Here is a 27,299-nt window from a genome sequence, read left to right as displayed (position 1 = left end):
AGGTTCAGTTGGATCAGTATCTTCATCCATATGGTCCTCGGAGAAATGATCTTGTGGCCCTAGTGGAACAAAACCTGAAGGTTCCTGTATGTAGTCAGCCGGATTAAACTGACCTATGTAGTATGGAGTAGGGTCGTCATAATTCCGGGTCGATACTGAACGTTGTAGAGGTATGAAGGAAAGTTGTGGGTTGTTGGGATCATTTTCTGAGTTTGGCCCAAAGGAGTGCCGGTAGGATGGCGTCGAGCTGTGCGAGGTGGAATGACTCGCGGGTTCGTAAAGATCTCTTCGTCGTTGTGGCTCTTCGCTCCGTGTCATCGAAGGATGTCTTGTACCAGATGGTCCAGCCTCGTTATCGTGATGTGTCACGATTTCTCCTCTGCCTCTTCTTCCCCTTCCTCTTCCTCGGAATATAACAGGTGGCATTTTCCTGCTCCAAAACTTATTAAAAATTGAATTGAAAATAAAGACAAAAGGAGTATTAATTCGAATTTGTCCTAAGTTCTTGTCTAGACTCAAGTATGTGCAATTGTGTCATTGAGATTAAACACAATAGGGTAGTGTTTAATTCACTCAACGTTGGCTCTGATACCAACCTGTCACACCCCGTTTTCCACGTGTCTCACCGGTGGGCCCGGTGGGGGATTACCGTGACGATGTTGGCAACAATATAGTCAAACCACACAATTATATAATGCACAGCGGAAGCTTAAAGATAAATAAATATATTTCAACCTCTGATTGTAATATCAAATGTATTACAGAAGTCGAATGTATCCACAGCGGATCAAAATAAATAAATATTGTTCATTCAGATACGGCATCGAGTTTGCGAGACTATTCGTGATGCTTAGGCAGCTAATACCAGCCAATTTCGTCTAGCACCTGCACTTAATCTTTTTGGGGAAAATACGTCAGTTTACACTGGTAAATACATTCAACTGACACATTTGAAAATGTTTATTAAAATTGATTTGAATGCACAAGGCACAAACTCTTTTATAACTTGGGAAAATTATAATAAAATCTTGTGAACGTTTTACATGTTCTTTTATGCGTTCAGTAGCCCGGGTCGTGCCGGGTTAAAGATTTATAGAGACACCACGTTTGCGTAAAACCGTAGTATAAAAACCAACGGCTACGTCTTTTAATTTAATGTCGACACTTTATACCGGGTGTACGCCTACACCGGGATGTCGATGGTCGTGGCCATTTCGTAAAATGATGCCAAGGATATCCGGGACAACGGTCATTAAACCCCCCAAAGGCTTATAAGCAACAAAACTGTTTAAATGAGCCGATCATATTAGTTAATTAACCACCTAAGCGATGGAAGAATATAATGCTCAATCAAGCGGTATTAATATACCGTAACCCAAGCCCATATAGGGGAAATAAGTTAAAGTATTTACCTTTGCAAGTATATTTCCTTAATTTGGATTAAATCACCGATAGCTTTTACTGGGGCTCCTAATCTGGAACGAAGGTTTTAATTAACCTCTTAGAATCCTAACGGGTCGTTATAATGGCTGTAGCCTAGACCGGTTGGTTCCGATATATATATAGATATGGTTTAATCGCGCGAAAAGGCGAAAACCGAGAATGGAGTGTGATTCTGACCCAACAAGTTCAGAGACTTGTTTTATATGGGTTAATGGTTCACACTCTGGATTTTGGGGTTCAAATAATATAATTTGACCCGTATCGGCTAATTTATGAAAACTAGTTTCATAAGCCGAACCGTGCGCGCAATAGGCGAAACGGTTAACCATGAGAGTCGTACGCTTATTTCCTAAGTCAATATGCCTTAAATGGGTTGTGGTATCAGTAGGATACCTTCTGTGACGCCCGTAACGAGTTTAAGTTAATATTTTGCCCCGTAGGTACTTTTCGGTCATTTTAAAGACTTTTAAAAGAGCTTTTCGAGTTCTACAGGAAATCTGAGTTTCCCGAACAGCTTATAAAGCTTAAAATACTTTATTTATTATTTAAAATCAGTAGTAACTGGAATCGGGTCAAAAGACCTTGTAGAACTCATGTTTTGGCCGAAAAGGGCATATTCGGTATTTACCGAACCGTAGCCATAACCGCAGGTTATGAGCGAGGTAAAAATTATTAAAAATCTTTAAAATTCCCAAAATATTATTTTAATACAGTGGGTAAAAGTTTTGGTGACGAAATCTTGGTTTAGATAGGTGTCATGCTAATTGCGCCGTTTATTACAAAAGTTTATTTAAATTGCGCTAATTAGCATAACTCTCATTCTAGACCTCGGATTGACGTGAAACTTTAAGGACATGCTTATAATTTAATAAGCAAGGTTTTGGTCCATTCACGTGTCCGAAATACTCGTTTTATTTTATAAAGGCTGTTACGGTCAACTTTTAGGCGAATGACGGAAATGCGCAAAAGACTCGGATAACTCATGAACCGATCACAGAGGTTTATACCGACATGTGACCTGGTCCTAAGAGAGTCCTAAGGTATATTTATACCTCGCTAAAACGGGTCAGAACTGAAGTCAGAGCAAAAGTCAAATTTTTGCGACATTCGGCTTCGAACCGGTTCAATATAGCAAATGGTCGATTCAAACGAGCGCAAACAAGTTTATATACTTAATATCATATTTTATAAGTGTCAAAACAGGTTTCATAACATATACATTACAGATTATGCATAAATCGCTATAATAGCTTTCTGTTGACTTTTTAACCGCACGTTTGACTCGATATTTGACATAGTTAGAGTGGTGATCAGGGGGAACCTTTTTAGAGGTTTATTACCCACATAAATGCCAACTCATAACCACTTTTGATCCGTCATAAGACTGAACCATTTGCAAGTTATTGTTATGACAACCGTTAGTTACGACGGTTGTGTTTTTAGGCTATAACTATGGAAATGTATGACCAAAATGGTTGTGAACGACTTACAGAAGTGTGTTCTTGCTTATAGAGCAGAGAAAAGGACTTGAGAGCTTAGAATGATCAGTAGATGAGTTGTTTGAGGTGTGGTGAACATATGCTCACAATGTGGCTATTTATAATGTTAAAAAGGCCTTTAGATCATCACAACTCATGCTACAACTGATCATGGATGATGGGCAGGTGTCCCTAAGTGTTATGGGTCGAGTAGGGGGCACCCATGCCTCATTGATTGATGTTTGGTCGTTCAAATGCTCCAAAAGGCAAGTAGTTACAAGTATTCTGCATCTGGGCGTCTAATGCGGCCCGCATGGAAGTTCCATGCGTTTATAATGCGGGCCGCCTGGGATTTAAATACCAGGCGAGTAAAAGAGGAGGCTCGCCGCCCGCCTCAACTTAACCAAACATGCAATGCGGGTCGCGTGGGGCCTGATTTTCAGATTTTTAAAATCTTTTGAAATGATTACGAAATCCTGGTAATTAATAACGAAATCTTTCGTAATGATTTACCTGACCTTTCGGGTTTGAAGGGGTAACTTTGCGGTTTGGCCCTCGGTTAATTACAACTAAGGACCTCGTGTTATTTACCCGCGCTATTAAGTCCCCGGTTAGTTAATTTAATTATTTCTGAAAGTCTTAACTTTCATTGCTGACGCTTTTAACCCTTCTCATACGAGTTTGAGTATAACTCTCTCGTTTTAAGACGGAACTTCGCGGAATTTATACAGTATATTCTAGTGAGTGTATAATACTGTTACGAAGCCGTGGGAACGTTAAAGGGTCACTCAGAGGTAATATTAAACATGTTGACACAGTTAACCCCTGTAGCTCTTAATCTCTCACTTTCTTCCGCGTTTCGTTTCCGTACGATCTATGATTTATTCGTTTGAAGGTTCAAGCATTATTTAGGGTTACTATACAGTATATTTACCCTTGTTGACATTTATAACCCTCGAATTTATATACTTTCAAGGTTTGTCAAAATTGGTCCTTTATTTAATATCAATGCCACGTGTAAACAAATGACACGTTTTAACACATTATTGGACACAAAAATTCGAGGTGTTACAATCGATTGTACACATATCGAGTGGAAAAATTGTCCAAGAGAGTTGCGAGGGGCGTATGTTAGGGGAGACATCAAAAGACCAACCATCATACTAGAAGCGGTGGCGTCGAATGATTTATAGATTTGGCATTCGTATTTCGGTGTTCCAGGTTCAAACAACGACATCAATGTGTTGCACACGTCGCCGTTGTTCCAAAGCGTAACGGATGGTACCGCACCTTCCTCTCCTTTCTATGTTAACGGTCGACATTACAGACGAGGCTTTTATCTTGTGGATGGTATCTACCCGTCTTGGTTTGTTTTTGTGAAAGCTCCCTCATTTCCTGTCGAGGCTAAAGAAAATGCGTTCAAAAAATTGCAAGAATCGGCAAGAAAAGATGTTGAGAGGGCATTTGGTGTTTTAAAGGGTAGATGGGGTATACTACACCGACCGGTTCGTGCGACAAGCAAGAAATCAATACATAGCATAGTGTATGCATGTATCATATTGCACAATATGCTTATCAAACAAGACGGACGTGCAATATCCCCGGATTGGGTGCCGGATCCTCCTACACAAGTTCAAGTTCCACAAAATATCCAACTAGAATTGCGTAATGAAGAAACTCACTTTCGGTTGAGATACGATTTAATCGAACTAGTAGGTTCTCTAGGTTTGGAGTTTCCGGATTCGGACGAGGAGTAGGTTTTTTTTTTTTTTTAAAAAAAAAAATTGTATGTTTCTAGTATGTTAAATTGAAGTAGTATGTTTTAAATTTAATGAAATTTTTAATTTTAGTGTTTTATTGTTAATTTCTAATTTAAAATAAAAAATTAAAAAAATTAGTGAGATTTATAATTTTGTTTTAAAATAAAATTAAAATTTTCTAATTTTAAAATGAAAATTAAAAAAAAAATTGGGAGTGATAGAATTTCATCACTAGTGATACCACCCCTCCTACATTTCTATCACTAGTGAAAGAAATTTGGTTGATGACATGGCATAATTTAATTAGATAATGGGAATGATAGAATCTATCACTAGTGAACCACCCTCTTCCCCTTAGTAACGTATATATACGACCTCCAAGTTGCATGTGTTGAAAGTACACCACTATTGCACAAAAGTGTCAAAAAAAAAAACACCACTATTGCACAAAAGTGTCAAAAAAACTCAATCAAAACGGCAAATGGGACCGGATTTTAATTTATTCCAGCCGTCATATTTTTTTTTTAATATTTAAAATTACAAATTAACTATACTATGATTATCAACTTTTGTGAACACTTCTTTGATTTTTTTTTTTTTTTTTTTTTTTGTGTTTTTGAATTTTTGTACGCTTTTACCACTTAATTTTTAGCATTAACACTTAAAACCTCTTAACTTTCTAAAGACTTTGTAATCAAGTTTACGTATTTATTTGTATGTACATGCACTAGTACATAAATGGTTTATTGGGGCGTTTAAAATCGTTTTTTGACATGGTTTATGGACCGCCCCAACAAATAGGGAGTCAAAAAATAAGGCTATCTTTTAGCACGGTTAAGAAAACGCGTCTTTAAAAAGAAATAATAGCGTCAGTAAATAGAAACAACCGTGTCCAAAACCACTTCAAATAGGGAGTCAAAAATGAGGCTCTCTTTTAGCGCTGTTAAGAAACCACGTCAATAAATAAAAACAACCGGGTCATTAAATATAGATAACAAAAAAGTGCTAGTACATAAATAATAATAATAATAATAATAATAATAATAATAATAACAACAACAATAATAATAATAATAATAATAACAATACTGGTAATTTTCTATATTAGCATAACAAAAGAAAGGTTAAGAGTCGATAGATTCAAAACAAACATAAAACATAATACTTTGCTACCAAATGATAATAGTCAAACTCTCACTTCAAGACAAAATAAAAAAACTTGGAACTCCTACAGAAACAGATCTCCTACCAAATGTTCAAACACAAAATGAAAAAACTTTAACTCCTAAAGAAACAAATTTGCCACCAAAAGTTCAAACATAAAACAAAAACTTCAACTCCAATCCAGTTGTAGAACTCCAACTTTTACCTTTTTTTTGCATTGCTCTCTTCTTAGTTTTCATCACCACACCTGACAAAATTGAAATCAAAATCAATCAAGATAAAAAAAAAATATTAATAAACAATATATTCAAGACACAACCAAACTAAAAGATAATAACTAAGCATTTTCAGTATGTTTCCCAAGTTAAGTCAACACATGAGATATTTGCTCAGTAGTTGTCCCAAAACTTTATATAATAGCATTAGTTTTCTAATTATATTCAGTGTACTAACAATAAGACTATATATGAGAATATTATTCATTTTCTAATTATATTAGCTTTGTTTACTATATTTGACATGTGAAAATACATTTTACCTGTTGTCACGCATGCCTCTGACCCGTTGGAAACACCCTACTGATAAACTGTGGCGTTAATTCTAGGATCAGTTTGTCAATTTCTTTTTGCGGAAGACAACCTTTTTCGTTCCAAAGCTAAAACAAATAAATAGAAAACATGTAATTTGAAAAATATAGAATTTAGTGCAAATATACAAAGTATATAAATATATAGAAAACACTTGCCTTAATGGGAAAGTCATGTTGAATAGTATTGACAAACTCGTACATGTTTTTGATAACCATAAAACCACATTCCCAACCATTCTTTTGCTGCTTACACTGTTTTGAATTAAGAATTAAGAATTAAGAATTTTAAATGCATGAAAATAAACTGATAATAAAATAGAAAACATACATTCACCATATCCCAAAGAAATGGAAACCCAAAAGCTTCATCAATGACAGACGTAAGAAGGTAACTATGCTGGTCCTTTTCTCTACTTATAGAATCAATGATATAGCCTCTCTCAGTTGATGGACAAATGATAATTAGGGTCCAATGGTTACTACAAAAAATAAAAATCATACAAAAATTAAGTATGTATGTGTGTATGTATGGTGGAAGAACATAACTTACTTGGCTAAATATGGCGCAAGAAAAAATGTTTTGTCGGTATGGAACATAAACATATCTATGATATGTTCTTGAACGCCTTCAGAATTTTTCGTGCATGAATCACCTTTGATGTGGTGCGGATTAAAAAATGCGCTTCGAGAATTATGTGACTCATAAAAATACCTTAAATCAAGAACAATAAAAAATGATAAAGTTGGTAAACTGAATTGTATCTATAAAATGTTACTGTACCATGTAAAACAATAATAAAAACTTACATTGCAAACCAATGTATCACAGTGATGTCAAGCCAATCATTAGAAAATAGTTGTAACAACTCCACATATGGAATACTATCCTGAACCGTTTGGGGATACATCCTGGCCGGTGAAGAAATCTGAATGCTATGGTTATCCCCAACACACCTTGATAATAGTTCAACCATATCTTGAATTGCACGAGGCCTAGTCTTTGTTCTTTCCAAAGCAGTAGTTACTTCAGGATCGATAAATTCTGGATCTAGATTAGGAGCATGACTGTTTGCCATTTGTTTTTCAGGTAGTTCTTGCACTTCCATTAACTAAAAAGCATTATAAAAACAACATTAGTACTTATTGATTATTATAGAAACAAAAATCTGATTAGTACTCTTTTATATATGTTTGCATATATATAGAGATAGAGAGGTGTGTGTACACGCGCATTTGTGTGTGGATTGTTATATAAAACAAGTTGCTGATGCTTTACCATATTCATAAAACTCATCTGATCAATGTTTTGTTGAATAGGCATTTGTAGTTCATACGGGTCTTCCTCAATCTAAAATAACAAAAAAACTGTTAGAATCATAGTTATCAAAAGCGCTCGCCTGCTGCGCCTAGGCGCAATTTTCAGGCGAGGCGCAACCATACCGCCTTGTGCCGTCAAAGGCGCTCTTCTAGTAAGCTTCCAGCCAAAAAACAACTTTCCGGAGACTATTCCGGCCAGATTCCTGCCCAGTTTCCGGCGAACTTCTACAATACTTTCCGTATGGACATATTTGTGGTTGTGCATGGTTCAACGAAGACAAAAATTTGAATAGGAGAAAACAAAAGATGAAAGAATGAAAGGCATTATGACTTGCAGAAAGGATACTCAGTTTTGACCTTTGAAAAGGAGTGGAGAAATTTTTCTTAAAAGCTTACGTTAACAGTGTTTTGCAGAAAAAGCTAGGCACTCTAGGCACTATGTAGAAAGAAGACTGTGTCAATAGTTAACAAAATTCTTTTTCCTTTCCAAATATTCAAAATTATTATAGCAAGTACTCAACTATATATGTTAGAATTTCTTATAAAAAATTATCTAAAAAAGTTTTATTTTTTTAAACTACTCTAACTATATATGTTAGAATTTTTACAAAAAAGATTATCTTAAAAAGTTTTATTTTTTTAAACTAGTTAGATAATTTTAATATCTAACTATATAAGTTCTACAAATATATTTAGAGAGTACTATTAATTTTATACACCTACAAGATACATTAATTATCTTTTTCAACCCATAATACATTATATTATTTTTTTCAATTACGTGCGCTTTTTTTCTAGGGCCCTTGCTTTTTTTTCACTTTGCGCCTAGGCCCTAGGCGAGGCCTATGCGCCTCGAGTGCGCCTAACGCCTTTGATAACTATGGCTAGAATATGAACAAATCAAGCTAAATTAATATAAACTACCTCTGGATGATAACATGAAATCGCCGAGATGTCACCGGCTTGTGTTTGAGGCGAGGCGCCTGTGTGGCTTGATGAATCGAGCCTCGGGTTCGTTCTCAAGAAACTCACAGACCTGCTGGATGTTTCCTTGTTCACAATCTACAATTTAACAAAAAAAAATTAGAGTAAACATCAATATACTAAAGTATAATGTAATATATAAACAAATATACCTTTACTGCATCCCTTGGCCATTGAACAAAACAGTGAAGCATGTCTCCAACACATTTAATGTCCACAGTTTTAGTTACTTCAAGAACAGGCATTTTCTCGCAACCTTCAATGACATTATCTACTTGAACTTTTACAAAACCCTCGCTTATTAGTTTGCCATGTAGAATCCTATCAGAAGTTGGCCATATCTGCCCTATAGCCACCGTCAACTCATCGCTAACTTGGAATGGAAAAAGCATCTCACATGGTGTCAATTTCTGCGAAACCATAAAGCATTTTTTAAAAAATATATAACATTTTTAACAGCCTATAAATATATTACCTCGATAGGTGGATAGGATATGATCGGTCCACCGGAATTCTTGTCCACCCATGATACCGAGCCTTTCTCCTTGTTCGCATCCAAACTATTGCACCTTCTTGCTCGCTTTTTACTATTGTTGAACAATCCTCCATGAACCTGTGTTGAACCTACATAAACTCAAAATCCAAAACTACATCAGCATCAATAGATGAAAAAAACTCAAATATATATATATATATATATATGTGTGTGTGTGTGTGTGTGTGTGTTTGACATTACCTATAAGCTCGGAGACTGCCCGTGTTCTTCCGCCGTGTTCACGTCCCATAACTCTAACAATCGGGTCATCCTTTCCGGCAAAATAACTACCATCTTCTATCATCTCTCTCTCGGTGCGGACCTATAGAAAGATATTGTTAAATCATCCGTTTCAGATATATACAACTTTAAAAAAATAATCAAACACATTTACTTACCAAACGTTCGATTGTTTCATGCGAATCTGGTGCAAGTTCATACGAGTTAGTTTCTGGGTTTTTTATTTTTTTACTCATTATCCACGCTTTGGCACGTTTATCTTGTATAGTTTTAAGATATGGATACTTTGCTTCAAGTAGAGGCCATATGATATCGGTTTTAGCATCCAATCCCGCAAACCCAGTTCGTCCTAGTCGGGAGAAGTTTGTGTTCGCGTTTGCACTTGCTTTGGCCTTCTCGCTTATATCCTTCACACAAATCAACAAAATACAATTAATACTTGCAAACGTAATAATAATAATAATAATAATAACAATAATATAATAATTAATTCATACATACCAAAAATTCTTTGCTTGTCTTTTTCTGAACGAATTCATCCCAATGCGCAGGATCGAGATATGCATATTTCTCAAAAGGCCTTTTTCCTTTATTAACATAGTTGATAACAAGCCTGCTTCTGAATTTTGTACAAAGCTTCTTTGCTTTTTTAAGCATAAACTTTTTTGCCCCATCAGTTTGAATATTCCATAACCTCTAAAAATTTACAAAACAAAAGGTTAAACATAATACTAAACAAATATTTCATCTTATGATAATGTGTAAAAAAAATAAAAAACCATACCTTGGTATCCAACCATAATTCTTCCCACCGGTTTCTTTCAAAATCCTTCGTATCAATATGATATGGAAACGTTTGTCTAACTTTCAGCCCAAACCATGACATAAATGGAGAACTCATTGCACCCACCGGGCGATTATTTTTGTCAAAATCTACCTTATAATCCTCCTCTTTATAATTCTTTTGAAAAGAAGCAACACCACGTTTGCCTCTTTTTGACATAGCTATAGATTACAATTAAGCAAAAGAAATAACTAAGTTATTTAATTAGATACATATACATACATATTTACAAAACCAATATACATATTTGCCCTAGTCAACAACCAAGCATCAGTTTAAACATAAACTATGAACTCAAAGGTCACCGTAACTTCAGAAAGTGATATTGCAGAACAAATAACGGTTTCTAAGAAGACATAAATGCTATCAACATCTTGATTACAGGTGTAATTATGTTAATTAGATTAGTTACCTAATATTTGATTTATTTGAAAGCATATGGATATAACACAAAAGAAACAAAATGAAAAGCTATATCTTGCATTTGAAATTCATAAATCCAATTAGAATGGTGAATTTGCAATTTCCAGTAAACTTTAGAGGCCACTTTCCTAAGATCACAAATTTAAAATCATCAAATCAAAAGTGTGTAATACAAAATCTAAGAATTGAATCCACGCCTTAATTTCAGCAATCAAAATTGCAAAATCAACAAAAAGGTAACAAATATATATAACAACTAGTCAAATAAATCATGATTCACAAGGTAACAATAAGAAACATTAAACTTGTTGAAAATGCAAATCATCAATTTAAACAGAACTATAAAGCTTTTAACATGCAAAGATACTTACAAATTAAAATGAGGGAAATAGGGAAGAAGCTACCTTCGTTCACTGTTTTAATATGGCAAAACAACGTGGACGGTTTGGAGAAGAATATTAGGTTTAAAACTAACGTGGGACTGTGGTAAATGGGGCGGGAGCGGGTATTTTATGAGAAATTTATGATAATGTGGCGGGAGTGGGTTTTTTATGAGAAAATCTTGATTTTCTGAAACGGTTTTTCACCCATTTTTTTTCCAAAAAAAAAAAAGAAAACATTTAGGGCTTCTTTTTTAATTGCCGGAAAACCATCTCCGTCGGAGACGAGGCCGGAGACCCAAACTCAGTTATACCTTATGCATACTCTAATTCGCCGGATCTGTGCTGAAAAAGCCTAAATCGAAACGTAGGATATAAAAATCTCATGTGGAGGATGGATTATGAGGCCGCCATTGCTTCACATAATCAGCTGAAGCTCAGTCAAACCGGCTTGCGTCGCCACCAGAGTAGAGCCATTCTAGGAATCGGTATAGTGGAAACGGGGAGATGAATGAGATAATCATGATTAGTGGCGGAATAGAACGGTGCGGGAGGTGGAGCGGTAGTGGTGAGTGCCAACGAAACGGCGAATGCAAAGAGAGATGGAGAGATTGGCGTTAGGGTTTCCTCCATATTTGCTTTACCAATTTTAAAGTCACCTAATCTCTGTGTGCTTGTAGCCTTCATAATTTAAGAAAGTTAATAAATTTGTTTTCCCAATTCCCATATAACAGCTGTCTCCGGTTCCCCATATGGCTTTTCACTTCCTTTTTTTATTCTTTTTAGTTTATTTAAAACATTAGATTTGTATTTTTTTTTTATTTTTAGAACCTATATAAAAAAAACCCTAAGTAATTAACAATTACTATCACGTACAGTATATACACATACTAGGTTGGAACCCCGTGTATTACACGAGTTGAATAAATGTAATTTTATATACTAAATAAAAAACAATATACTTTTAAAAACCTCATTTATTACATGTGTTAAGTAAATATAAGTTTGTATATTAAATAATAAAAAGTTATATCTTTAAAAACCTCATTTATTGTGCGGTTTGAATAAATATAATTTTGTATACCAAACAATAAAAAAATTATATGTAAAAAAAAACCCTGTGTATTCACGGGTGGAAGAAATGTAATTTTATATACTGAATAACAAAAAAAAGGTATACTTTAAAAGAACTTTGTGTATTGTATTGGCTTTTATATATGATGTTGTCTATTTATGTTTAATGTTTGAGAAACAATTTTGGTATATTTTCTATATTTTTTGAAGATTAAATTATTTATGATATCATCCGATTCTTGAATCCGGTCCGACCGATCCAACCGGTTCGACCAGTGAACCGGTAAACCGACCGGTTCACTATCCGGTCCGGTCATGAAAACATTGATTATAACCATTTCAAACATTAGAACGCAGGGTGTGGGCGGCTTGGGTTGGGGCATTGCTTGACACGTGGTGTGTGGGGTCCATAAGGTAATTCTTCAAAAGAAGGGGTGTGAGGTGGCGTGGTTTCGGCTGGCGTGGCCAGCCTTGTAGATTTTGATTTTTTTAACTATTTAAAATTCCATTAATTAAATTAACACACTAACTAAAATAGAAGATTGTATATTTTTTTTTCAAAAACTACAAATAAAATTAAAAAAAACTACATGAAATAAAAAAAGCTACTTAAAACAAAAAAAAAGATTAAAAACTTCATGATTTATCCATGTCATATAGGGATGTAAACGAACAGAACGAACACGAACAAGGCCTTGTTCGTTAAGGAAATAAATGTGTTCATGAACGGTTCATGAACACTTACCAAACGACATTTTATGTTCATGTTCGTTCATTAAGGAATTATGCATGTTAACGAACGGTTCACGAACACACAAGAACACAAATAAATTTGGCGAACGTGACAAATGCTAAAGGTGGATGGCCAGAGAACGAATGAACGAATGTTCACGAACACCTTACCGAACGTTCACGAACACAATAGAACGAATGAGACCTCTATTCATGTTCGTTCATTTAACTAATCGAACGAAATTTCTTGTTCATATTTGTTCGTTTATTAAACAGACGAACATAAATGAACTTCCCGCCGAATGGTTCACGAACTGTTCGCTGAACTTCAGTTCGTTTACAACCCTAATGTCATATTTTTTCAAGATTTCTTGTTTCATTTGCATGTCAATTCCAATTATGGGCCGGTACGGTGATTGATGGGCATGACAAGAAATTTCATATCTTCGCATTTTTCTTTTAGAGATATTTTTTTATAGTACGACACTTGGATATTTTTTTCCATCTCGATCCTTTGTTGTTGGATGAAATTGAATGTGTCGATTTTCGTCCCAATTTCTTCCAACAGGTCGGTGTAAAACCCTTTACCTGAGGCCGAACCCGATCTCCCTCTTTGAATCCGCTTTTTTGATGTGTCTCTACCTGGTGGGCGGGAAGGAGACTCATCAAAATCATCCAAATTACGATCAAGCTCTTGATTACGAGCAGTGGTAAAAATGGTAAAAAAAATGGGTGTGGATTTATAATGTTAAAAAAGAAATATTTTTTTAAACAAAGTAGCCGTTTGGCAACGGCTAGCCTAAACGGTCATCTCTCACCAGCCACCTCACCCCCCCCCCCCCCCCCCGCTCCACGCCAGGCTTCAAACCCACGCCAGCGAGGCAACGCCATAGCCAACGCTGCTGGCCCGGTGTGGTTTAGCCAACGTTGCTTTGCAACCCTCGCCCCAACCAACGCCCCACACCCCATAGCCTTATACCTGAAATTGGGGTTTAATGATTGCAATTTACATGAGTGCCAACATTATTAAAAAATACATTTAATTATTTGTTATCTAATTGATTTTTTTGCATTTCTATATTTTAACTCTATATACATTTATGCGGTTACTAAATCCGGTTAGACCACTTTGACCAGCGCACCAATAATGCCACCAGTTCAATGTCCGGTCAAGTTATAATAATATTGTTCGCGGATCATTGAAGTGTGTGTAAAGATGTTCGTGACGTTGTCAAATTGGTCAAATGTGGGTCATTGTTAATTAGAATAAGTGTGTTTTGAATAAATATTATAATTTTAATATAATAAGTTTTAAAAAGTTGGTCAACAATGTTTGATCCATGCGCAAATTCCCAGCCAAAATTTATGGTGGCGAAATCTAGTTCCTTGCGACGTAACGGTTTTTTTTATTAAATTGTTGAGTTTTATTATAAACAAGTATAAATATTAAAAATAATTAGGATGTCTTTTTTATTTGTTATGCCAAGTGTGAGTACTATTAAGACTTTATTTTTATGTTTTAGTTTGCTATAGCAAGTGTCGTTACTATGACAAACTGAACGAATACCTATCAAATTCCGCCTAGGTTCGGCAGCAACGTGCAGGCTGAATCATCTAGTTGAGTAATATCATGTAGTACTTCCAGTCAAACAATAATCATTAATTAAGATGCGAAAGAAAAATTATTTGACTATACAACTTTACCACAAGAAAAAACCAATAAAAAATCTAGTGATAATTAAAAAAATTAGACACAAAATAACAATCTTTTACTAAGTTTCCACTAGAAAAAGTTCAATAAAAATGAGATCATCTATCACATGGCTTATCTTCATCATTGTCTATCCTGTACAAAAAAAAATTGTATTAATAGACTACAATTAAAAAAAATAATACAAAATGTGTGTGTGTATATATAATCTCAAACCTTGATCATTTAGTTTGATGTGGTTTATCAGCAATACGTCCCTTCCGTGTGGTCAGATCGTAAGTATGTGGTGCCTTCAATCCTGTAATTACCTGGTTGAATACCGACTGAAAATGGTGGTAGATCATCAAACTGGTCATATTCTTCCTCATTAGCGACATTGTCGACACCAATAATACGTCGTTTACCTTGCAAGACGATGTGGTATCTTGGGTTGCTCGGGTCATTGACAAAAAACACTTGTCTGACATGTTTTGCGAGAACAAATGGTTCAGATGCATAGCCATCACTTTTAAGGTCTACAAGAGTAAAACCGTATTTATCAACTTTGACACTTGTACGATTATTCACCCATTTACATCTAAACACAGTTTGAGTGAAATCATAATAATCTAATTCCCAAATTTCTTGTATGACACCGTAATAAGAATCTTTAGCAATTCTTATCATTGTATCATGATTCATCCTATCAAATTCAGCCGTTGATGCTATTATTGTAACTCCACTGTTCTGCATTGTACTTTTTGCATCTTGATCTTTAGTATAAAACGTGTAACCATTAATGTCGTACCCTTGGTAAGATTTAACTTTAAAATCTGGACCTTGCCCTAACTTTTCCACAATTCTGTCAACCTTAGTTGTTGTTACCTTAGTTTTCATCCAACTAGAAAACTCCTTATTATGCTTTATTATATACCACATATTATCCTTACCCTGGTATGTCGCCCGTAAAATGTTCATGTGTTCTTCAACAAATGGAGCAAGACAAGTCATGTGTTTTAGGACTAATAAATGTGCAATTTGTAAAGTGTCACGACTTGGGATGATGTTTTTCATACCAACACCTCCAACCCCATCAAGTTTACCCGAGTGACGAGATTGAGGTACACCAATACTATCCACACCTTCCAAATAACCTGTACAAAATTCAAGCACTTCCTCGGAAGCATATCCCTCAACAATACTACCCTCAGGTCGGTTAGGATTTCTTACATAACCTTTTAAAAAACCCATATATCTTTCAAAGGGGTACATGTAACGTAGAAACACTGGGCCACAAGCCTTAATTTCCCCTACTATATGGGATACTAGGTGAACCATAACATCAAAAAAAGACGGTGGAAAGTACATCTCTAGTTCACAGAGCGTGATGATAACTTCTTTTTGCCATGTATCCAGTGACTCGGGATCAATAACTTTCGAGTGAATCGTGTTAAAAAACAAACAAAGTTTTGTGATTGTATGTCGGATGTTCTCTGGTAACACTCCACGAACTGCAATAGGAATCATATGTGTCATTAAAACATGACAATCATGAGACTTCATACCAAGAAGTTTACAGTCTTTCATTGACACTAAACTTTTAATGTTTGCAGAATAAGTTGATGGTACCTTAATATCATGTAAACATTTGCAAAACTTTGTTTTTTCTTCTCTTGACATAGTATAACATGCAGGTGGCAGAAAAATACGGTTGTCTCTCTCAACAGGGGCAAGCTCTTTACGTATTCCCATATTTACCATGTCTTTACGGACATTTATCCCATCTTTCGTTTTACCGGGAATATTTAACAATAAGCCCAACAAGCTATCACATACGTTTTTTTCGATATGCATAACATCTAGGCAATGTCTAACATCTAAATGTTTCCAGTAAGGTAATTCCCAAAAGATTGATTTCTTTTTCCAAATAACACCTTTCTCAACGCGAGTTCTTTTTCCCAACACAGTTTTTTTTCCCAACACAGTTTTTAAATTTTTAACTCTTGAAAATGCATCAAATCGTTTCCTTATCTTTCGGAGCTCGGTACTACCATCAAACTCTTCCTTTTTCTCTCGATAAATGTGACCATCCGGAAGGAATCTTCGATGTCCCATGTATACAGTTTTTTTGCAATTTTTTAAATATACTGAACTTGTCTCATCTTCACAAACAGGACATGCTTTCTTACCTTTCGTCTTGTACCCTGACAAGTTACCGTACGCAGGAAAATCACTTATGGTGCAAAAAATCATGGCCCGCAATTTAAATTGTTCTTTCTTGTAAGCATCATACATATCTACACCTGAACTCCATAGAGTTTTTAAGTCTTCAATTAAAGGAGACAAATAAACATCAATATCATTACCAGGTTGTTTCGGACCCTGAATCAACAAAGACATCATAATGTATTTTCGTTTCATGGCTAACCACGGTGGAAGATTGTAGATACATAAAAGAACCGGCCAAGTACTACGGAGACTACTCATGCTGCCGAAAGGATTGATTCCGTCTGAACTAAGTCCAAACCGTATGTTTCTAATCTCTTCTCCAAATTCTGGATACATGTTATCAATGTTTCTCCACTGAGGTGAATCTGCCACGTGTCTTAATTTTCCATCATTTACACGCTCATCTGAATGCCAACGTAATAGTTTTGCCTCTTTTTCGTTTGAAAACAGACGTTTCAATCTCGGTATGATGGGAAAATACCACAACATTTTAGCCGGTGGCCCATTTTTTGTCACATCATCATCAACTTCATCGGTTTCTTTTTTACGTTTATACCTTGATGCATTACATCTAAAACATTTATGTTCATTCTCGAACTCATTTCTATATAACATACAATCATTTGGACATGCATGTATTCTTTCAATTTCTAATCCCATAGGACACATCAACTTTTTTGCTCGGTATGTCGAAAGCGGTAACTCATTACCTTCGGGAAGCATGTCGTGCAAAAGCACTAATAAATTTGTGAAACTTTTATCACTCCATCCGTTTTTTGACTTTAAATGAAACAACTTCAACACAGCATTAAGTTTCGAAAATTTTTCACAACCGGGATACAACGGTTTTCCTTCTTCTTCAAAGAGTTGTTGTAATTTTTCTTGATCATCCGCACCAATATTAGTCTCTAAATCATGAAACATTTCATTTAAGTTGTCATTTGGGTCATTAAAATGATCATTATCGTCATCAATATTTGAATCATTGTTCTCCCTATTATCATCATCTAGATTGATTGACGTTGTGCTAGTGTTGGTAAGTGATTCCCCATGCATTGACCAACATGTGTATCTAGGCATAAAACCACGTGTAATTAAATGAAACTGTATGTCTTTGATATCATTAAATCTTTGGAAATTTTTACAAATTGTACAAGGGCAACAAATCAATCCACTTCCACTATTCAACCGATGTGTTTCAGCAACCCTAAGAAAATTTCGAACGCCATCTGTATATGTCGAGCTTGTACGTGTGCTATGGTACATCCAGTAAGTACGATCCATCTGCAAATTAAAAATAAACAAATAAATCATATAATTGCATATATATACACACACATATATGGTGTAAACTAGTGTTCTAAGGCGGTGGATCCTAACCCACTTTTTGAATATTCTATCTCATATGTATATATTTTAACAAGTTGACTATTTAAGAAAAAATCGACAGCATTTCGCCTTAACTCCCCAAGTATGCGTGTAACCCGCAAACTCGAAGGAGCTAAGGCGAAATGCTACCCATTTTTTCTTAAACAGCCAACCCGTTAAAACATATACAGATCCTAAAGAGATAGAATATTCAAAAAGCAGTCCCAAAATGGGGACAATCCGAAATTTATCTCTATTAGATAAATTTCGGACGGGTATACTCTAAAGGTTATCTAGATCTAGATGTATATGCATATAATCAATATATATAACAACAAATGGAATATGAATAGAATTTCCGTACCTTTAAATTGGTGATAGAATGAAGAGTTGACGAAATTATAATTCTTCAACTTTTAACTACAATTAACAGCATATAATCAATTAATACATGAATGAAATTAACTAGAGGTAAAAATATATTAACAATTAATGAAACAAAATGAAATTTTCCTACCTTATATGGGTTGTTGAATGAATTTAATGCTGAAGATTTGAGAAGATACAGCTAACTCAATCAAGTGGACTGTGGCTATGGTTTTGGGAGTAACAGTGTTTCTGAACTACAATAAAATGAAGAAGAGGTTAGAAAAATATTAAAAGGGAAAGCATATAATGAACGAGCTTAGTCACTTTTGTGGCATCATGACTTGCGTATATGGGTATCTCAATAAGTAATTACTTTTTAACTCATCATTAGAGGTTCAAACTGACCAAAATATACAATATTCTTTCTGGTGATTCTAATAAAAAGAAAAAAAATCAGGAAACGATATAACAAAAACTAAACACATAATTAAAACATGTCACCAAGTTTAAGACGCATACATTTATTAAAAATCATAATATTAATGGGATCTAAGCTCAAGTCTGATGACTTCAAATCAAAACTCAAATCGTATATCTCGGATGATTTGAGAAGGTCAAAATGAGGTATCCAAAACAGTACAGTACAACCCGACCCGAAACCCATTTCAACCCGGACCCGTTCCAACCCGAACCCGTTTTGACCCGAACCCATCCCGACCCGAACCAAAACAACCCCTTTTTATTTGACCCATTCTGACCCGGACCCGTTTTAACCCGAACCCATTTTGACCCGCAACCCAACCCAACCCTAAATCCAAACTCGATTTCCTTAGAAATAGATTAGAAAATGACCATTTTACCCTTTTTTTTTACTAAACCATAAAAAAAATTAAATTTCATACTTTTGTCCTAACATCATACCTTCAAAATCTTTATAGCATATTACATAAAAAGTCTTTAACTGCTAGCCTCTGCAGTCCACATTTGCAGAGCATTTTATAACAATTTACAAACTTACACATCTTTAATAGGTATAATCAAACAAAGAACTCAAGTTTTGCTATATTCTGGTATCAATATATGTATCTTGTGAAAACCCAAACAAAAATTGTTCATAAATCGCAACTAAATTCTCACAATTAAACCCAGCTACTTGCTAATAAAATTAATAACTAGTCAACAAGATTCAACCTAATATGAAACCATTCATTAATTGAAAGTACCTGGTTCTTCTAAACAAAAATCCACAGTAAATTCAACTATAAGCCTTAATCCATAAGTGATCTCAAATCTACTGGTTAAAGTTTCTGTTGCTTGGGCAAACGCTCAAGGAAGGTGATCTCATATGTTGGACTCGGGTTCATGAAGTAGAAATACGGGTCCCAAAACTTAACACCGCGAACCGTTGTACCATGGAACATGTTCTGTTTAAGGTTCATAGCCACTGGGACAATCCTGTCACTTAACTCAGCAAACAAGGGACTGAACCGTAGTAAGAAAGGTTCACGACAAGTGGTGCCTTCTGGGCAGACCACTAGGTCCCCTTTCTGGAGTAACTCTTTGATACGGGCAGCATCCGCTTCACGTTCACGAGTGAGGGCAATTGCGAGAATTGGTGACATGAATCTCGAGAGTTTGCTAACACTGTAAGTAACACAAAACGGTTTGCGTCCAAGTGCAAGTCATAGCCATTGTAAAACTCTGGTTTGTTTTTTGTTTTAACCATTATTTTGCTATGCTCATGACAGTTGCCAACAAACAAAATGTTTCTTTTTAGTCTTAAAAAGTCAAACTTTTTTACTTTCTTTGCAAGTTTTACTTAGTTAACAGTATTTTCTATGGATATATCAAAATTTATGTGATTTTCTGAACCCGGAGGTAGATGAGTAGATGACATATATTCAATGATGTGGATTCAACATTTGACTTTTTTAGTCGTAGGTCAACTCACAAAAATACAGTAAGTTAGAATTAATTGTTTGTAAAATCAACTGATTTGTGTGTTGAGAAGAACTAAAGGAGATGAGGATAGTGATGTAGCATCACATGAGAGTTGAATTAGTGTTAAAACTAAAATGTTTAATTTCAATGCAGGAAACGAAATATTGAATAGCGAAACAATAGTTTCTGAACTTAACTTAGGAAAAAAATTTATACAAGTAAACATGTGACGAGTCATCAAATAGAAATATAAGATGGGCTTGATCAAAAGATAAAAAAGCATGGACTCAACTGAGCTGTAGCTACCAATATTATGCTTACGGAAAAAAAAGTTATAGAAGTAAACATGTGACAAGTCATCACACATATTCGAACATGTGACGAGTCATCACACATATTCAATACTTACAGTGTTACCAAACTCTCGAGATTCATGTCACCAACTCCCGCAATTGCCCTCACTCGTGACCGTGAAGTGGATGCTGCCCGTATCAAAGAGTTACTCCAGAAGGGGACCTAGTGTTCTGCCCGGAAGGCACCACTTGTCATGAACCTTTCTTACTACAGTTCAGTCCCTTGTTTGCTGAGTTAAGTGACAGGATTGTCCCAGTGGCTATGAACCTTAAACAGAACATGTTCCATGGTACAACGGTTCGCGGTGTTAAGTTCTGGGACCCGTATTTCTACATCAGGAACCCGAGTCCAACACATGAGATCACGTTCCTTGAGCGTTTGCCCGAGGAAATGACAGTTAAGGGTGGCGGAAAATCATCTATCGAGGTAGCGAATCATGTGCAGAAAGTGTCGGGTGGTGTTCTTGGAAAAATATTTTAAAATATTTTATATGTATATTATATCAAAATACCATATAAAAATATGGTATATCTGCAGATATAAAAACTAAATATTATACATGGCGATACACTTGAAAAAATATTTTAAAATATTTTATATGTATATTATATCAAAATACCATGGTATATATGGTATTTTACATGTATATTTAACAAAAACCTAAAATCCAGCTACTTTATAGCTATATTTAATTGCTATTTATATGAAAAAAAAAGAATAAATAAATTGTCTAATAGCTATCTATTGCTACAACCCTAATAGTGAGCCTAGACCTATACGCTACGTAGCGCACTATAGCGATTGATACACTCGCTATTGACAAGAATGGATTCAAGCAACCCAGTAAGCAAACTTAATACTTCACTAGGGGTGCAAAAATGGATGGTCCCTAGGGGTGTTATCGGGTCAGGTAAGGTTTCAAACTCACAATCCTTAAATTTATGTTTTAAAGTATAATCCTTTTTAATATGATTGCTGGAGGTGAAATGGATGCCAGTGGGTCACTAAGCAAACCTAACATTTCACTAGGGGTTTAACTATGGATGGTCCCTGGTGGTGTTAACGGGTCGGGTAGGGTTTCAAACAAAAGATCCTTAAATGTATGTTCTTAAAGCATAATCTTCTTTAACAAATGCATGCGTTATACCAGAGCATCAAATAAAAACTCACCTTTACGCTGGACGACAGAAATTCGCCGAGGTGTGCCGGGAAGAATGGAAAATCACTGTTGTAATCCAAATGCGGCGCCTTTGGAAGATGCTTCGGAAGACAAAGGAGCTCTGATCTAGTCTAATTTGGGAAGGAGGAGGATCTCAGCGAAGATTATTGTCGTTCGTGGCAGAGAGATTGAGAAGATAAACCCTTCGTCTCAAAAGGTATAACCGTCCCAGAAGAATGCGGCCCACATCCCCAAATACTTTAACCGTCCCAAAATAATGCACCGCCCCAAATGATTTCTTTTAATAACCCGGCTTGTTTTAGACTGGCCCAAATAAACCTTATTGACCCACTTTTTTATACAATGAAATTTTGTAGAGGTTTTTTGACACTGTATTTTTCTAAACCGCCCAAAAATGTTATTTGAACCGTCCCATAAACCCAGTTTTGTACTAGTGATGTCGGTATAAATTCTAGTTTATTAACGTTTTAACGTAAATTTTTCTTGAAAATGAGTTGGTTCAAACATAATATGTTATTATGCTTATTATTATGAACGTTTTTATTTGGTCTATGTTTTGTTGTAAATTTTATTTTTTGAGAAATGAGTCTAATCAAATATAATACGTTTTCATCCGGTATAAGTTCGAGTCATTTTACGTTTCGACACCGCCGCAACGCAACGCACCGTACCATTTTTTAACTTAATAAAACACTATTTTCATATGTGCTTATTTTTATGCACGTGTCGGTATGAATTCAAATTGATTTACGTTTCGAAGTAATTTTCTTCAGAAACATGTCGGGTTAAATAAAAGGGATATTGGATTTAAATAACCACAACTTTCATCAATTGGCTGATAACACTCTCAACTTTCGATTTGTACACCAGCACTCCCGACTTTCAACTTATTGGCAGATAACACTCCCTAACTAACATAACCCTAACACAGTTAGCTGATGTTAGCTGTCACGTCATCAAAGCTATCATGTTAGTTGCCACATCATCAAAAAAATGTCACGTCAGCTGTCACATCATCAAAAATGGCCACATCAGCAAAAACTAACTGGGTTAGGTTTCAGTTAGTTAGGGAGTGTTATCGGCCTATAAGTTGAATGTTGGGAGTGCTGGTGTACAAATCGAAAGTTGGAGTGTTATCGGCCAATTGGTGAAAGTTGGAGTTATTTATATCCAATATCCCTTAAAGAAATACGTTTCCGTGCTTATTTTTATGTACATTTTCAGTTGGTCTACGTTTTAACGTAATTTTTTTTCGAAAACCAATCGGGTCAAATATAATATGTTTTCATTAGACGGTATAAATTCGGTATGATATTTTGTACCCACTTTTCTAAATTTGTTTAACTTATTATTATTATGATTATTATTATTATTATATAACTATTAATTTGCAATAAGTTTGGGCATTTAGGTGGTGTACCAGCAGCTTAATTTGTATTCTCTGCTCTTTGATGTTGTACTGTTTGCATAAAGGTTTGTTTTCATTTGTATTCAAGTTTGCAATACAAAATTACAACACGTGGAACTCGCCCAAGCCTTCCAATAGCATTCCTCAAACTTCAGCAAAATCCCTAATCTTTCCATTCTCTCAGATCGATGCTATCTTTTTTTAGATCGAGTTCATCACTCCCACTAAGTACATGTGTTCGAGTTAGGGTTTTTGAGAGATGGAAATGATGTCGGAAGGAGGTGGAGGAGGATCGGTGGGGGACGACAGAGGGATGCGGAAGCGTGGAAGCCGTGGTGGAAGGAATAGAAGAATAACTTTCATTTCCTATTTCCCTTTGATCCTTTCTTGCATGTTTCCTAAGGTTTTTTAGGGCTTCATTCTTAGATTCTAAGTCTCCGTTCGAAGACAGTTTCTTTGAAGGTTTGTGCTGATGATGGAACCTTCTATGTTTTGGTTTTAGCCTTTGCTACCAATTAATTGAGATTCTGCTATTGAGGTATGGAATTCGCTGATGTTGTTACTCTAATTGTTTGTGTTGTTCGTGCCGTTGTTTGAATCAATTCTTGATTTCTTTCACTGATTGTGTGTACTTGGAAGGAAAATACATTCATTGTGATCGACCATTTGTGGCCATATCTGACGAGAAACTGTTTAGTCAGTGTGAGCTGGATACATAATGAGGTGTTGAAAGCTTCTTTCTAAAGAAGCTGCTTGGGTTGTTCTTCCTGATGGAACTACTTATTTCATAAAGTATGTTGTTTTACTATATTGTTTATAATCATTTAAATTAACTCAAACTATTCACGGATTGGTTTTGTTGTTGTTTATCTATTGGTTGTTGTTAGATCTCGGAAGTTATGAACAATTGTGATTGAATAGGATCAACAACCCATCTCTCTGCAGGTATAATCCTAAGCGTAGCTTAGACTTACACATGTTTTCATAGGTTGTATATCTGAATTGTTATCTCTCTAGAAGTTAATTTTGCATCAACTTTGTTTTTGTATTCAATTAACCCTAACATTAATGTATTCGCTACATTCTGTTGGCTATTTTCATTCAATTTGTTGAACAAATAATTTGCACTCGAACAAACATGAATTGCAGTTAAAGTTGAAGAAATTATGATTGTGGTGTACATTATGTGATTCTTTTTTTTTTTGCTGTGTGATTTGTAAGTTTTTCTTTTGTTGTTGAATCGATCGGTTTCGTTCGTTTGGAGTTGTTTGTTTTATTCAATATGTGTTGTAATTTGTACGTCTTTAGTGTTTTTGCAGAGTTTGAGATTGGGAGCTTGGTATTAAACGTGTTGAAGGCCTACTTGCATATGAGATTCAACCAATAGTTTTGAGATTGGGAGCTTAGTGATTTTGTGTATAGCAATGATGAGATTCAACCAATAGCTTCTTTGCTCACCCTTGCTGATGCACATGAAGCTTTTCATAGTTTTGTCAAACTTGAAATAGAAGGCAATGGGATGTTTTAAAAGGTCAATCTCGGTTGCGTTACCTTTGTACTTCAACAGTGAAAGACTCAATACGGTAGGCGCAAATCTCTCTTCTGATTCATTTATATTATATTATATCAATGCCAATTAGTAACATGTATATGCATTGTGTAGCTATAAGATGTGTTTAAAGTGTTTTCTGATGTTATACCGTTTGCTTAAACCCTTCCATTCCACATCGCAATTCAAACTTACCCCGTGTGGCAGCATTGCATTGCGTCGAGCCGAGGCCATCCCTCGGCAAAGGTAAGAAGGACATAACAAATCCATTATGTACGCATATTTGTATTGATATGGCTTGGCATGATATTGATATGACTCCTTATGAAGAACCCCCACTCGGCAAAGCTATTGTAATAAATGAGTATAAGTCTTGCCAATGCTATAGATTAACCAAGCTACAAATAAATTCTAACATGCTAAACAATCGGAATCTACCCTGTTTTTCATAATTAATTATTTGCTAATTGCTACATTTGCCCGTACAATTTACTGATTTATAGTCTTTGGAAGTGCAGTTAAAAGTGTTTATTGTGATTGCTTTGAAGATAGTTTCACTGTTTGGGCAAGTGTTAGTTCGTTTGAGTTGAATAACGAAAACTTGCTTTCTAGGGCGAAACAAGATGTTTATATACATTTGTTACATAAATATGATATTTTAGGACAATGATCTTCATACAAGTAGGAGTAAATACCAGTCGCTTTCTTAAATATGTGGAGGATAACATTGGATCTAACAAATACTTGTAGAAAATTGAGGAATCACATAAGCAGTAAGTTACGATTTACGAGTTTGTTACATATTAGTTTAGGTAGCCTTTGTATGCTTACTTTTAAAAGGCGAGCTTGAAGGCTTCCGTGTACTGCTGGATTAAAGTTGGTCAATATTAGGGTTGGTATGAAGCTGATATGTAATAATGTAAAAACACCAAATGGGATGAAAAAAATCAACTTATGTGATGCGTTCGCACATTTGGAACCTAAATGTCTCGGAGCGCCTCACGTTTTTTAAACCAGGTTTGTATGACATTGATTTTTGAGTTATACTATTGAATTATGTTTTGTTTCTAATGGGTATCTGTTGTCTTTTCTTTTGGTGTATTAGGCTTGAAGCTCTAAACGAAAAGAGGTCCTGGTTGGTGATAACTTAGCTGAAAAAGAAAGATAACTAATTCATTATTGTTATCATAGAGTATTAACATGATTAGTATTAACATGATTGATACTTTTAGAGTGTTGAAAATGAAACAGAAGATTATATGAATAAGGAATTATCAATGTTAAACTGGCAATAAAAAGCTTTAAAATTTGCTTCTGAAAGAATGTGTCTGTCTTGGAAGCTAACATATGAAAGGTGATCATTGTCTTTACATTGTTAAACGGCAGTTTTAACTTATAAGTGCATTTTCCAATTGTATTTATAATATATATGACGTAGTACCAAATGAAAAATGGTCTTTTTTTTTTGTTCAGGAAAAAGATAAGGAAAACAAGAAAGAATTGAAGGAAAGCATATACATACAATCAGATCCAAACTAATTCCTGGGCAGATTAAAAACAGAAGTTGGGTCAGAATGGGTGAAAGTTCATCCAGATTAACGATAGACAATTCTCCCATGTCACCAATAGCGTTTATGCTTTGTTTGTCTAGGTTGGGCCTCAATTTGTAAGCCCCGACCGCAACGCGGCGGGACATGCATCTAGTTATTATTATTTTGGTTTGATAAAAAAATCATATCAAGCTATTTAAATCTAACTTTTATGTAATATGGCCTCTATACTTCATTTTACTAAGGGGTTGTTTGGTACTCTCTTAATGACTATTCAGATGCTACCTTTTAATAGTTTAAAATCTCTGAATGAATAAGACGTAACCTCAAGTCTGAATGGTTAAAAGGTAACCTCTGAATGGTAAATCATCACATGTCACATTCTTCTACCTTTTCATTGGTAAAATTCTTAATGGTTCCATTAAGAGGTAACCTCTTAATGACCATTCAGAGGCTATCAAACAGCCTCTAAATACTTCTTATCAATTTGTATGCGTTTATTTTTCTAAATATATTTACTACATATACATTTACGTGGAGGGGAATAGTTTTGTTTGGTTATTGGCCAAAAATGGCGGCCAGTAACATGGTTTTTTTTTTTTTTTTAATTTAGCATATGATAGTTATCTATAACTAAAAAAGTGAGATGGAGAAAAGTGTCAAGCAGTTGTCTGCCACTTCTTCATTTGTTCTGTCAA

General features: G+C 35.1%; 1 protein-coding gene and 2 long non-coding RNA genes across 3 annotated transcripts; all 3 read right to left on the bottom strand.

Annotated features, from left to right (window-relative positions):
- Positions 1 to 6,980: 6,980 nt before the first annotated feature.
- On the bottom strand, positions 6,981 to 10,513 carry LOC110909296. The gene is made up of 10 exons (XM_022154330.2): positions 10,295 to 10,513; positions 10,012 to 10,206; positions 9,669 to 9,917; positions 9,472 to 9,592; positions 9,211 to 9,359; positions 8,888 to 9,145; positions 8,676 to 8,813; positions 7,711 to 7,782; positions 7,242 to 7,543; positions 6,981 to 7,146 (listed from the first exon to the last, which is right to left on the bottom strand). Exons 1-10 carry the CDS (start codon positions 10,511 to 10,513, stop codon positions 6,981 to 6,983), a joined length of 1,869 nt encoding a protein of 622 aa, XP_022010022.2.
- A 7,460-nt stretch (positions 10,514 to 17,973) lies between these two features.
- LOC118486647 lies at positions 17,974 to 18,672 on the bottom strand. Its single transcript, XR_004879328.1, has 2 exons — positions 18,615 to 18,672; positions 17,974 to 18,166 (listed from the first exon to the last, which is right to left on the bottom strand). It is a non-coding gene; the product is annotated as an uncharacterized LOC118486647 (long non-coding RNA).
- A 125-nt stretch (positions 18,673 to 18,797) lies between these two features.
- LOC110909297 lies at positions 18,798 to 22,380 on the bottom strand. Its single transcript, XR_002575327.2, has 3 exons — positions 22,085 to 22,380; positions 21,114 to 21,117; positions 18,798 to 18,868 (listed from the first exon to the last, which is right to left on the bottom strand). It is a non-coding gene; the product is annotated as an uncharacterized LOC110909297 (long non-coding RNA).
- Positions 22,381 to 27,299: the final 4,919 nt, after the last annotated feature.

Source organism: Helianthus annuus, chromosome 14 (genome assembly GCF_002127325.2).
Source record: "Helianthus annuus cultivar XRQ/B chromosome 14, HanXRQr2.0-SUNRISE, whole genome shotgun sequence".
NCBI classification, from domain to species: Eukaryota; Viridiplantae; Streptophyta; class Magnoliopsida; order Asterales; family Asteraceae; genus Helianthus; species Helianthus annuus.
The sequence above is the reverse complement of the archived record's forward strand: the minus strand, read 5'-3'. Positions and strand labels throughout refer to the sequence as shown.